Source organism: Erythrolamprus reginae, chromosome 3 (genome assembly GCF_031021105.1).
Source record: "Erythrolamprus reginae isolate rEryReg1 chromosome 3, rEryReg1.hap1, whole genome shotgun sequence".
Lineage (NCBI taxonomy): Eukaryota > Metazoa > Chordata > Lepidosauria > Squamata > Dipsadidae > Erythrolamprus > Erythrolamprus reginae.
In genome coordinates, this window is record NC_091952.1 from 56,690,815 (window position 1) to 56,705,640 (window position 14,826).

The following is a 14,826-nucleotide window of genomic DNA, read 5'->3' on the forward strand; positions in this document are numbered from 1 at the left end:
CCTTCAAAGATGCCTTTTAATAAAATATATTGGGAATTTGTTATATTCATGCATTTTGTAGATGAGTCTTCATAGAAGAATATGCCAGAGTAATTGAAAAAGGAAGAGAAGATTGGAAAGGTAAAAAAAATGGAAATCAAAGGAAGGAAAGCTATCATGTTGAGAAGAATGGATAAGAGATTGGGGAATAGATCTGCAGCGAGACAAAGAAGTCCAGAGCTGCAAAGAGGGCTGGCGAAAAGTTGTTTTCTTCCTTTATAAAAAGATGAAACAATTATGTTACAAATTGTACCACAAAAATACTTTTCCACAATTAACATGATAATATATCTCTGCTGAATTAATTAAAAATAAATTAAAATAATGATTTAAATGATTTCAGTTGCGCATCCTTGCCAAATCTCTGTGCAATCTTTTTGTAGACGAAGGCTCATCTTCTCCCGAAGACACTTGGCTTCATCAGCTCTTGGCTATTCAGCCTCTAGACGTTTCTGAACAGGCTACGTAATCCCCAAATAAAGAAAGGTATAGTGTGTATCACACAAGATTCTTAATGGAGAAAACTGTGGGTGTGTGAACATGATTTTATCAAGCCTCCAGATTGTAGATAATTTCCCCTCCCTAAATTGGATAATACTTCTAGAGTTAGCTTCCTACCGGCACAAATGTGGAGTACAACATATATAATGCAGAAAATACTCTGCATTCTGTGTTTTTTTTACAACTGTGGCTGCAATCTTTGAAACAATTACAATTCTGGCAGTGTGGGTCGGTATCATTTTGATTCATTGCCCGATATCTTATTACAGTTCTTCAATCAATGTTGTGACCAGAATCACTGGGATGGAGAAAAGAAACAGCTGATATCCCTACATCAGTGTATAGTGCTTTAGAAATAAGAAGCTTGATTTCTGAAATAAATTCAATTGCTTTTATGTCAAATTGTCCCATAAACGTGATTAAGTGTATGAATTATGTTACCTATTTGCAATAACATATATTGCAAGATATGTACATTTATTCATTTTAAAAAATTCCATACCCATTAGGCAATTTAGAAATATTTATTTATAATAAAAGTGAAACCAACTCTTAGCTAAATTTTAAAAAACTAGCAAAACAAAAAAAAATTGCTTGGATAAAAATTAATATTTTAAATCCCATTCTAAATTCTAACAGGGAAAGGATCACTTTAACTCTACCAAGATGTTGTTACATAGCACAGGCCCTACCACAGTAAAGCAGAAGTAGCTGCTGTTATTAAATGCATCCAGAGTAGAACATGTTAATTTTCTTCATTAGTAGCACTTAGCAATAACACGTACAATTATATACTGTTTCACAGTGCTTTTACAGCCCTTTATAAGCAGTTTACAGAGTCAGCATATTGCCCCCAACAATTGGGGTCTTCATTTTACTGACCTCAGAAGGACTGAAGGCTGAGACAACTTTGAGCCACTCAGAATCAAAGTCCTGGAGTGAGCAGTGAGTTAGCCTGCAGTACTGAATTCTATCCACTGTGCCACCATGGCTGTTATATTACTATAGTAATATATATAATATATACTATATTACTATATACTGTATATAATATATATCATACTAATTACTATATATAATATATATTATATGAATATTGTGTTTTTTGGCATATTTGGGTTTCTTCCCATGTAAGTATTAGAGATTCCTGGTGACATTTCGATGAGGTCCCACTTGTCATCTTCACGGTGGTACTTTTGGCTTTGTGCTAGGATGAACAAAGTGTGGTCTGAGCTGCCTTCCCTCTATAAATACTGGAGGGTGGGTGTGGAGTGCTGTCTCAGCTGCTGCAAACTGTTTTGAAACTGGTTAGTTGGTGGGGTAATTGATGTATGCTGATTAGTTGATGTTGTGGATTACCCCACCAACTAACCAGTTTCAACACAGTTTGCAGCAGCTGAGACAGCACTCCACACCCACCCTCCAGTATTTATAGAGGGAAGGCAGCTCAGACCACACTTTGTTCATATACTGAGTAATTGGAGCCTGCAGACTAGTCAGCTGTTTTGTAATGTATGTCTGTGGTGTAACATCCTGGGTTTTGGTTTGGCTGTGAGTTTGTGGTCTAGTCGTGTGTTTATGGTGTATGTCAGTTTGCTTTGTGTGCATGTCGGAGGGGAGTGCAGCTGTTGGAGGCGCTGCTGTGGTTTGGCTTCTGGGTGGTGGTTGTATTTGGTCTGTAGGGTGAGTGTGGGTTTGGGTCTGGTGAGGGTGATTAGTGGTGGGGTCCTGGGTCTGGTTTCAGTTTTTGCATCTGGGATACATTTGTTGATAAGGGCTAGTTTCCAGATGTCTGGTAGATGGGAGGTTTTTGGGGCTCCCCATTTTCTATTTCAATGGCTTCCATGGTTATTCTTTTGTTGTTCAATTTTGGAAATTAATTTAGTTCTTTCAAAGTCAATTTAGTTCTTTCAAAGTCAATTTCATTTCCTGTAGTTTTGAGGTGTTTGAAAAGGGAGGAAATTTTTTCTTCTTTTCTCACTGCGTTCTTATGTTCTGCGATGCGTGCATTTACTCTCCTATTAGTTTGTCCAATATATGTGGCTGTGCAGATTTTACATGGTATTTCATCAAATACCATATACATAGCCTAGCTCTGTTAAAAAGCGCTATTGCTAACATGTTGTAAGCCGCCCTGAGTCTAAGGAGAAGGGCGGCATAAAAATCAAATAAATAAATAAATGAATTAATGAATAAATAAATAAATAAATATATATATATATATATATATATATATATATATATATATATATATATAATATATATATTATATTATAATATATACTATATTGCTATATATAGTATATATTATTCTATATCGGTAATATTAGATGATAAAGACTGTATAATAAATATGGTATTGGCATTAAGGGTGTCTGCAGGAAGTTTTTTTAATAATATTTTTTTAAATTTTATTTTATAATACAAATTCTCTCACCTGGATGTCCAAGTTCAGCTGTTCCCATAAATCATCATGCAAGGCTGACACCTCAGCTTCCAGATTTTCATATTCCATAGTGCTGTTGGCCAGCGCCTGTGGGGATTTGCAAACAGTCTCATCAAGATACAAATGCCTGACTAGATCCCTGTGGTGCAAAAAAAAAACCTAATTGGCATACGAACACTAACTGTTCAACCATCTGTTTGGATCACAGCCTTCAAAACTTCAGAGAAGAGACAGCGATTTCCATTCCTAAAAATATTTGATTTTTAAAGACTCATTACAATTCTTCAGGGGTAGGGAAGCAAGACCAGCATCTTGCATGGTCTTTTAGTTTAGGTTTGGATGTTTGTTTGTGTTTTTTGCGTTCTTGAAAACAAAAGAGCAGCCTTTTTATTCGGAAAACACTGAATGTAGTCTTGGAGAGACCAATTTGATGGCATAGACTTCAGATGTTTTGACTTCCCTTCTCCAAATGTGATTTTGCAACTTTCCCTTGTGTTGGGCTTTTTGACTTCATTTCTTCCCTCCCCTCCTTTTTTATACGAAATGAAAAGGCACTAAAAGAATAAAAGACTGAAGAGATTGCACAATGCTAAACTACCAAAACATTTCCCCCCCCCCCAATTCTATCGTTTTTTGGCAGCACCAGCACTGGCAAAGCAAGAAGAACAGACTGCCCATTCAAGCTCAGCTGGAAGCACCTGGTTTTCACAACAGCTAATGTTGCTGGAGAAGCAGTGAAGGCTGCAAAGCTAAGAAGGCCAAAGCCCTACTAATCTCCATGCCAGCTAGACACGACCAGAGACTCAACAATTCCATTTGTACACTTTCATTGGTGTAGCTGTGAATGATATTGAATGATGGGATAAATCCAGAAGTGGGCTGCTAAGGTGGAATGGTGACGTGCTCGTCCCTGTGGCTCTGAGTGGTAACGGAGTCCAGCGCATTTATGCTACTGCACCTGTGCAGGTAGCAAAATCATGCAAGGTGACACAGGTGTGCCCGTGTTTCGGCACAGTTTTTTGCTCCCATGCGCACGCAGAAGCAAAAAACTGCCCCGAAACACGGGTGCACTTACGGCTCCGCATGTAATTTTGCTACCTGCACAGGTGCAATAGCATAATTGCGCTGGTCTCTGCTACCACTTAGAGCCATGGTGACGAGCACACATCACTGTTCCACCTTAGCAACCCACCGCTGGATAAATCAAAGCTAATGATTAACAAACACATAACCCTTTCCCTTAGATCAGTGTTTCTCAACTTTGGGATTTTAACATGTGTAATGGGGAATTCTGGAAGTTAAAATCCATACACCTTAAATAGTTACAATTGGGAAACATTGCCTTAGATAATACTAAGTCCCTGAAGGTTTATAGGTGCCTGGGATCTCTTTGTGACCATTAAAAATCGAATGTTTTCAATGCAGAAGACGTCTTAGATTACCGTGCTGGCTTGGGACAGTTCCACCCGGATATTGATCAACTGATTCTGAAGAGATTCCTTCTTGTGCAACAGCTTTTCAGGGTAGGCTGGCTGACTTCCAAACATCTCTAGTTCCTGGTGTGTCCCCATCAATGCACTCTCTAGACTCTCCTGGTGATGAAATGAGCATAAGGAAATACACGGTTGTTAATAAAGGCAGGTGGTTCAGAAGCAAATTCAAGACTTGAATTTCCTCAACTTACAGCCACATGTTTAGTGACTGTCCAAAGTTACAATGGCACTGGAAAAAGTGACTTTTGCACAAAACCGTTGCAACATACCCATGGCCACGTGATCAAAATTCAGATACTTGGCAACTGGCATGATTTATGAGAGTTTTGTGATTTTTTTCCGATGAGCAAAGTCAACTGGGAAGCTAGATTCACTTAGCAACTGTATTACTAACTCAACAACAGCAGTGGTTCACTTAACAACTGTGGCAAGAAAGACTGTAAAATGGGGCAAAACTCACTTAACAACCGTATTGATCATCAGTGGAAATTTTGAGTTCAATTGTGGTCATAATCATAACTCAAGGACTGCCTGTATGTTTATTCATACTGCTTCTAAGATTTGGAGTCTCACATTGTTTCTAAAATGTATGTCCATTGATTTATTTCTATTTATATTATTTTGAAAATCACTAAATTTCATTGAACTTTTCTCATGTTCAAAGATAGAAATTTAGTATAAATTTATGAGAAAAATAGAGCCGAACTATATAAATTTCTTAGATAAAGACTTATTAAGCATTTACAAACAAAAACATGCCTATACACCAGGCTCTGAAGGAGAATACAGTAGATTATAAAGCTTTGAGAGTTAAACTTCTGATTAAATTATTGTAATGTGTTTTACATGACTCCTTTGAAGATGGAAACTTTAATTATTCCAACACCAACTTGCCAGGAAATTAATTGAGACTGTTCAATTCAGATATAAGAAATCAGTGCTTCATCGGCAATTCAAAGAGCTGACACTACTCTTTAAAGATTTGAATGGCTTGGGGCAGGATACTTATAGGAACACCTCTCTTCCTATAGGTACTACTGTAAGCATTCTGGTTACTTTAAGAGTCTCTCTTTCAAGTGTCCCTGCCAAAATGAGAGCTAGGCAAGTAGCTTTGAGGGATGGGATAGAGCAACTCAGTTATGGGCTCCTTATTACGGAATGTCTTTCCTGGGAATCATACCTGGTGCTTATATTTGATGGCTTCAATGTTGGATTTTTACTGCCTGCCCTGTATGAAAATCATGTTCTATATCTACTTATTTAAAGAACATTTGCTTTAACATTTGCTATTTTAATTTTATTATAGTTTACTTTATTATTTATTATTGTTATTTGGTTTATAGTTTTGTAATCAACTCAAATCTTCATGACTTGGCAGATTTAAAATATTTATAGCGCTTTGCAAAATTACATTTTAATATTTCAGTCTCCTAGCTTCAGGGAACTAGAAATACTTTTGTTAAGTGTAAACATTGCCTAGAGAAGATGAAATCTTTTTAGTCATGCTATGAAAACTTCTGAGAAATAAGGTTCATTCATAGGGGTTGAAAGCAGCAACCACTACCCTTTGTTTGTGTGTGTGTGTGTGTGTGTGTGAGAGAGAGAGAGAGAGAGAGAGAGAGAGAGAGAGAGAGAGAGAGATATTCATGTCTTTTACCTTTTCTGCTCGAAGCTGCTGTACTAGTCTTTCTTGTTCTCTTATCACCTTGTTTTGTTCACAGAGTTTTCCTAGAAGTTTCTGCCATGTGAAAAAAGAGAGAAATGAGAATGAGAAATATAAATTTGCAGCTGCTTTGATGGAGATCAATTAAGACCCCACCAGAGGCCTGGTCTCAGTTCCTGAATTCCAAATCCATGCAAGAGAAAATACAAACAATTAAAACAGCATGAGGACATGTGCATTGAGTAGATGGGAGAGATACAAAAGGAAAAGAGAACACACAAGATTTTTGTTGGAGGATGATCAAGAGTCTCTTATAGCCTCACAGTTCTATTCGCAGAAAAGATGGATTATCTAAAGATATGAAATGGAAAGAAAGAACCCCCACAAACCTCAGGGAATGCAGGGTAGACAGGATGGGGGATGGATTGAGTAGGCAGATGACAGTGAGGAAGAGGTGTTCTTACATCTGTGTGTTGCTCATTTATCTTGTAGGTGTGCAGGGTCTCTCTATATGCTTCAGGGAAATGAGACACCTGAAAAAATAAAAACAGGTCATTGCTGCTCTCTCTACTTTGATCTTGTCATAATAAGCCCAAGGAAACCCAAGCCTGCTACTACTTTGTGGATCTCTCCACCCTTTACGTATACATACAGTATATACACATACATTATCAGATTGTACAACGCTATTAAATTTTCCATGGAGCCTTTCTCAAAAGCAACCTATAACTGAAGGGAAAAAAGGGACATTACCATGTATGATAATTGTCTAAGCAAAGATTATTAGCTGACTTTGAAAACAGTTCTTGTACTTTGTCAAGGAAAGAAAATAGCTCTTTTGCTTTCAATTTAGGAGGGAACAGTCAGGTTCTAACAAAATATTGCTTTTTATATACGACTGGTCAGAGCATGAAGAAATTAGCTCTTTTACATAACATGTGCTAGGGGTGCAAATATCAGGCAATTACACACATTATGCGATACAGCCATCGTTTATCTTCATGATTACTGCATCTATATTTGTAAAGAGAATTAAAGATATGGCTCATTCTCCCTGCCTCTCTAGAATTTAGGATGATTATAGGGAGAAAAGTTCCTTAAAATTATCATAGCTAAATGTTAAATGTTTTTAGTAGAAATTTAGATTTGTTGTAAACTGTTTTTTCACTTTGTTGTGAGCCGCCCCAAGTCTGCGGAGAGGGGCGTCATACAAATCTAAATAAACATAAACATAAACATAGCTACCTAGACCCTTTTCAATCGGGCTTCAGACCTGGCTACAGCATAGAAACTGCTTTGGTCACTCTGATGGATAATCTCTGGGGAGCCCAAGATGGGGGTCATTTGTCCATCTCGGTGCTACTTAACCTCTCAGTTGCTTTCAATACCATTGACCATGATATTCTTCTGTAACGATTAAGGGAGTTGGGAGTGGGAAGCACTGTGTTACGGTGGTTCTCCTCCTATCTTTCTGGCCGGTCACAGTCAGTTTTGGTAGGAGGACAGACCCCTCTTTTTGGGGTGCCTCAGGTTTCGGTCTTCTCTTCTCTCCTATTTAACATCTACACGAAACCCCTGAGTGAGATTATCCAACGATACGGGGTGAGGTATCAGCAATATACTGATGACAGCCAGTTATATATCTTCACCCCGCGTCAGTTCAATGAAGCAGTGGATATGATATGCCGGTGCCTAGATGAATGGTATCTAGGTGTTTAACTGTTGTATTGTTTTAAACTGTTTTTAGAGGTTTTTGTACTATTATTGATGTTTTATATTTTTGCTATGAACCGCTAGGGCCATGATGGCGAACCTATGGTACATCTGCCACAGGTGGCACGCGGAGCCATATGAGACATTGCCCTATATCAGTTCCAGCATGCATGCACGCACTGGCCAGCTGATTTTCGGCCATGGGGAAGGCCATTTTGTCCTCAGGGAAGGCTTCCCTGAAGCCCAGAGTGTAAAAACCACCCAATGGGCAAAGCGGAAGTTCAGAAAATGCACTTCCGGTTTGCCTGTTGTGCTGTTTTTTTGCACTCCAGGTCTTCAGGAAGCTTCCCGGAACTCTCCAAAATTAAAAAAAATAGCACAATGGGCAAACCGGAAGTGCATTTTCTCAAACTTCCTCTTTGCCCATTTACCCACTTTTTCACTGTCCCATGCTTCAGTGAGGGGTGGGGGAGGGATTGTGCACATACACAGGGGCAGCATGGGGGTGCGCATGCATGGGGGAGAGGAAAGGGGTGTGGGCACATGCACACATGCTAGCACACCCACACACACCCTTTTGGCATGTAAACCAAAAAAGGTTCGCCATCACTGCCCTAGGGAGTTGGGCGGCATAGAAATTGAAGAAATAAAAAATAGTAAAATAAAATAATACTATGGTGCAAAAGAGTTATTCTACATAGATATTAATACATCTCATAGTTAATACAGTGTACAAATGCAGCACAAAAATCCAAGAAGGTTGTTTGATGGGGTTTGTAGGCCTAATAGCAATTGTTATGAATATACACTGCATTGCATAAGGCTTCCTGGGTGTCTGCCTTTATATGATAGGCAGAAGCCAGTGTGATGAAAATGGCTGATTAATAGACTGTTAAGTTCCTGACTTGTTAGAAACAGGTTGCTCAGGATAATATGACTTTAGATAGATTTAGTTGGATTAACAAGAGTGTTCAATGAGAGCAGAGAAAGACTAGTGTTAGTTTTAAGAACCTGTACTTAATCACAATAATGGAATCTTTATGGAATGGATTGTATCCGCCAATTTAATTGCTGATTTCAAAACTGCAAAAATCTGGACAATACATTGTCAAGATGGAGATGCTTTATATAACAGCCAGATCTAAAATTATAAGCAAACCAATATAATGCAATACAATGTAAACAAATTAAGGAGGTGGTTTTTGAGCACTGCCTTTTTGGTCTAAGCTTTCATAATCAGACCCAATTTTTGTGGGTTTTCTCCTCCCTGGAAAAATGAAGTTGCCAATTGCACTTATCCCCAGTTGTATGAACAAATATGAGAGTAGAATAGAGATTACGGCAGGATCTGTAGGGACAGTCAAAATCCTCAAGATGATGGGTGTGATGTTGCAATTAAATCTGGTGCCTTTTCTCTGGACATCTCCATGCATGTACAAAGCATTGAGGCTTTGATCACAACCCTCCACCTGCCTTCTTGTTGATTCCCTCTCTGTGGAGACCCATGACCAACAAGTAGCAATACAGGAAACCCTCACATACCCCACTGCATCAGAACTTGGGTTTGTTGTTATGAAGCTCTGCTTCATTATGGCCTTACTGCATAAAGTTTCCCCTGTCCAGTCAAGTCCGACTCTAAGGCGCAGTGCTCATCACCATTTTTAGCCAAGGAAGCCAATGTTGTCCAAAGACAATTTCCATGGTCATGTGACAGTGATGGGCTGGCAAAATGTTTACTGCCACACTGTGGCCGTGGCTTATTTTGTGGGTGTGGTTTGATGGTCACGTGACTGGGTAAGAGTGGCTTGCCGGTCATGTGACAAGGCGGAAGTGGCTTGATAATCATGTGACCGGGGGTGGCTTGAAGCTCATGTGACTGGGTGGGAGTGGCTTACTGACCACGATAAGTTTTGAAATAGGTGCTTGGACTCTTTTTCAGTTGATTAAGTCCCATTATTTGAATAGCCACAAAACGGACAAATGCTAGACAACATTATTTGTTGAAGAGCACAGTAACATTTTAAGGTTTTGTACTGAACCCATGAGGTTCAGTATGATAACAGATTAGGCAAGTAGCTCAATTTTCTTTAATTGCTATAAAAGTTCTAGATAATGATTAAAATGATTAAAGGTAAAAACATACTATTTAATTACCGTATTTCCTATTTTAAAAGTAATTAAGGATCATACTAAGGTACTAGAGAAAGAAGGACAAAAACCCCTATGAAGTAGTTTTATAGTGCATAAACTTACTACTAGTACATAAACAACGCTCACTGTGTCCCCCACCCGTGGAGTCAGCAGCCCATTACTGTCATGTGGCCATGCATAACTATATGCTGAGGCACTCTAAACACTGTTACCTTCCCACTGAAGTGGTGCCTATTTATTTATTTGCATTTGCAGTCTGTCGAAGTGCTAGGTGGGCAGCAGCTGGGGCAAGTAACAGGAGCTCACCCCATTGTGTGGCACTCAAGTCTGAAACCTGGACTGTCAGATTTTCAGCTAACAAACTCAGCATCATTAACCGCTGAGCCATCGCACCCACTTGTCCCTGCCACATCCTTTGGAGGAACTGGTTAGAATGTACTTCCCTAACAGAAAAGGAGCTGCTGAGAAAAAAAGCCCCATCCACAAACATGCATTACACTTTTATTTAACTATTGTGACATCTTAAAACATATTTCTTTACTAATTTTAATCCCACTTAATACACTGCTAAAAAATAAATAAAGGGAACACTAAAACAACACAATATAACGCCAAGTAAATCAAACTTCTGTGAAATCAAACTGTCCACTTAGGAAGCAACACTGATTGACAATCAATTTCACATGCTGTTGTGCACATGCTGCACATGCTGTTGTGCCCTTTGTACAGAACAAAGTATTCAATGAGAATATTTCATTCATTCAGATCTAGGATGTGTTATTTGAGGGTTCCCTTTATTTTTTTGAGCAGTATATTATTACCGAAGAATTTCACATGCACTGAAATCCAAAAAAGTCACTGCTTGTCTACATAAATAAAATGCCTTGGTCTGTAGTATCTTCCCATATTTTTGTGAAGGTTATGCAATATAATAATATCTATTGAAAACCATCTTCAGGTTCTCCAGTGCAAGTAGGCCAGAGAGCGGCAACATATAGCCTTTAAGGATTCATGACCTACTTTCAAAACCTTTAGACAGAGACCAATTTAGACTTCTAAGAAGAGCTATCTGCCTCTTCACAAAGCCTCCTATCTTGGAAGAGGATACAAAAAGACCCTCCTTCATATAAGAAAGATCAAATGTGCTCATCTCCTCTACAGTTTTGCTTAAGTTCCATCCACCAAGTATGTGATTTTTACTTTCAAAGAATGCAGCTGTTAACAGAAACAAGACATCCTGCCCCTGGGCTTATAATAATGTCTCACCAAATATACAATAATCCGCTTTCTCATATAATAAACAGAACTCAGAACTGCGCTGAACATATTCCATCTAATCAGCAATTATAAGCAATGTTCAACTGCTGTTTTCCTTATATAGTGGTGCAAGCCCACAAAAGTATATTTTAGTGCTAGAAGTGACAAAACAAGTATTGAAGCCAAAGACAGAGATTGATGGTAGAAGACTGACTGTAATTGGGAGGAATGCAGCTCTAATTATTCTGTTGTTGACTGTGTTGCTCAATACAAAATGAACAATGCCAAGCCTACAAAAACAGAATCTCTACAAAAATCTAAGACAACTCTACCATTAGAAGGATAAATTACCGTGGAAAAATTTACTCTCCCTTCATGTAAATATAATTATAGACGTTACTATGCTTAACCATTTTCCAGAGGTACCATAATTTATGTGAATATACTAACAAAGATTTTTTGTTCATTAAAAAAAACAACACCTAATCAGCTGGTAGGTTTTCTCCTCTAGCAGAAAATAGCCTGACAAGGATTTTTTAAAATGGCGGTTATCAGGTGTAATCCAGATTTTTCACATACATAGATTGAGAATTTCATTAGAGAAAAGGAGCTGCCCCAAGATATGCATTATCGGGGTTGTTTTCAACAATCTCAAAAGAAATACAGTAGTACTTCTAGATACGAGCTGCTCCACATGCGAGTATTCCAAGATACGAGCCACGAGGGGAGAGAAATTTCTTTTTGAGACCCGAGCTCAAATTCGGGATACGAGCCGAGCGTCCACTAGGTGGCGCAAGAATCCTTGCTTCTGGTTATCTCGGAGGGGAAAAACAAAGTCTAAAGCCATTTGTTCCAGATACGAGTTGTTCGACATACAAGCTCCCTTCTGGAACGAATTAAACTCATATCTAGAGGTACTACTGTATATGAATTTAAACCATTTTAAGAAAGCCTCTTCTACTGGAGTGACTAGCAAAGGGGGGGCACGGATACCATGATGAGTTTATAAACAAATACTACTGTGGAATGAAAATTTGAATGGCCACCTCACAGATGGTTGTGGAGGTGAGGCATGAAACAATGATACAGTACTGGGATGGTTCTGCTATATGCAAAAGCAGTTGGGATGTCATGGTTGATGGCAGAGCTGCTGTGACGTCTTACTTGCAAGTACAGTTGAGCCCTAGGAGAGGAGCTCTCCACCATTCTGTTCACCATACTGATCAAAGTCTCGCTCTCGCTCATCTGTGGCAGATAAGGAAAAACAGTCATGATGCTAATGGAGACAGAATCATTTACATTCAAGCTAAAACTTGTGTCATCCCCAAGATAAATGGGGAAATATCTGGATCAGTAGTTCAGATCTTATAGTAGAGTGAGGTACCAAAATGAAGCTCACATTATGGTAATTGTTAAGGCCATGCAGGTCTTCAAAAGGGTGGTGAACTTTCTTGAGACTTGAACTGAAGAGTCTTTTCAATGAAAAGCTGTTAAGTAAAATGGCCCTGCATTTTTCCTTGTCAGGGAGAAAAGATCACTTCAGTTCCTTTCATAATAAGTGGCTTCAGAATGGAAGGGCCAGTTGGGGCAGATTGGTCCCATCTTATTTCTTTGTTGAGGTGAAATGATGTGCCTCCAGAAGGCAGCTTGTCATCTCAAGGCAGAATGGCAATCCTCTATGAGAGAAAGTGCCTCGTCAAGGTAGATTGTGGACAGTCTCCTCTCAATTCTTTGCTGCAATTTGCACAACGAAGTTTATTGAGTTATATAAATAGCAGTCATGGAGAAGGGGAGCCTGGTCGAAGAGCAGGACTCAACTGAGCCAGGACACCATCTTATGGTCTAAAATGAAGGGCATTATATTGGAGGAATCATATCAGGTTATCTTTCTGAGGTTGGGGGAAAACCATGTATGTGTATATATCAGTGGTGCAATCCAATTTTTTTTTTACTATTGGTTCTGTGGCCATGGCTTGGTGGGTGTGGCATAGCTTGGTAGGCGTGGCAGGTGAAGGATATTGCAAAATCTCCATTCTCACCCCACTCTGGGGCCAACCAGAGGTGTTATTTGCTGGTTCTCTGAACTACTCAAAATTTCCACTACCGATTCTTCAAACTATTCAAAATTTCCACTATCAGTTCTCTGAACTACTGAAAGTTTTCACTACCAGTTCTCCAGAACCAGCTGGATTTCATCCTTGGTACATATATGTATGTTGTACCTCCCTCCCCTTTATATCTCCTTTATTTTATTTGGAGTACAAACACAATCAATCCATCGATCTGCAGAGAGGGGCGGCATACAAATCTAAATAATAATAATAATAATAATAATAATAATAATAATAATAATGATGATGATGATGTTTGGATCTGCTGCATTTTGTCTTCTTTTGGCCCCTCCAAAATAGGCATTTACCAGTTAGAAAATGAAGAAAAAAAGAAAGTTACAAACAGTGCTTTTTTCTATGGAATTGCTTTGGTCATAGGCCCTTTGGAAACTCTAGAGCAATCCGTTTCCTCTGTGGGTCTAATAGGAGCTTGGTGGGCAAAGATTATGTTATAGAAATAGTGCAAAAAAAAGAAAAGAAATATTTCAACAGGAAAGGGGTTGTTGAAATAGTATATATGCAGCTCCCATTTCTACCCTTCAGTATTTTATTTTGGCAGCAGCATTTTACTTCTTTAACAAAGAAAGCAAATAGATGTTGCTATAGCAAATAATTTGCTTATATTCTGGGGGGGGGAGTGTAAAGGAAGGCTGCTGCTAATCATAACTAGCTCTCTCTCTCTTTCTTTTAATCTTATGCACCATATCGTACCTCCAGTTCCTTTTGCCTATTCCATCTTCCATTGGGAAAAACCTAGACTGCTCTAAAATAAAGAGTAGTTCACATTCTTCTTCAACAGTGCAAATCAGCTTTAAATTGATGGATAGGCTTTTATTCAGGTATATGGCCTGGCTAGTTACTATCTTGCCTCTCAGAAAAGAGATTATTTAAATCTGGAGTATTGCGGTGCAAAAATCTCCCACTGATGATGTTACTTAGCCAGTAGCCAAAGTTCAGAGAATACCAAGAAATCCACAGTTTAAACCTGAGCTACATATTTTTGTTCGTTTAGAAAGCATTATTTGTGTACATTCTACTGCATATTAGTCTATATGTTATTTAGACTGATCCTGGAACAAGGGGAGGCACTTATGTAGGGTTGTATCTCTCTCGTTTTTTAATTCCTTCTAAATATAGGTTTTTATAGAACAAACCATATATGATAAAATAATTATTGCTTAAACAAGACCTCAAGGATAGGCAAAAAGAATATCTTTGAATAAATTTTCACTCTTCAACAAAAGTCGACAGGATTACATCTATATTCATACAGCTCACAAGGAACATAAACAGAAGTTCTGAATCAGTCACACTTAAAAACACAAACCACCAAGCCATAACAAAAATAAAATTGGAAGCAGAATGTGGGAGGTGATTATGGTAGAATCTTTCTCCTATGGTCCGAAGTGAAAGAAGATGGAAAGCTGCAAGAGGCTTTGCAAAGTTGCAAGG

The 14,826-nt window shown here is 38.6% G+C and overlaps 1 protein-coding gene across 5 annotated transcripts in view; it reads right to left on the minus strand.

Annotated features, from left to right (window-relative positions):
• The window catches only part of PLEKHA6 (pleckstrin homology domain containing A6), a 204,459-nt gene that overhangs the window by 33,931 nt on the left and 155,702 nt on the right, over positions 1-14,826 (minus strand). For 4 of the 5 annotated variants that reach the window (XM_070745441.1, XM_070745444.1, XM_070745443.1 and 1 more), the window contains exons 11-14: positions 6,532-6,675; positions 6,137-6,217; positions 4,429-4,578; positions 2,978-3,073 (exon numbers count right to left, since the gene is read on the minus strand). In XM_070745441.1, the coding sequence (XP_070601542.1) occupies positions 2,978-3,073; positions 4,429-4,578; positions 6,137-6,217; positions 6,532-6,675 (471 nt within the window). Of the gene's footprint in view, positions 1-2,977; positions 3,074-4,428; positions 4,579-6,136; positions 6,218-6,531; positions 6,676-12,427; positions 12,509-14,826 lie in introns of all 5 variants that reach the window. The other variant, XM_070745440.1, reaches the window with a different exon arrangement.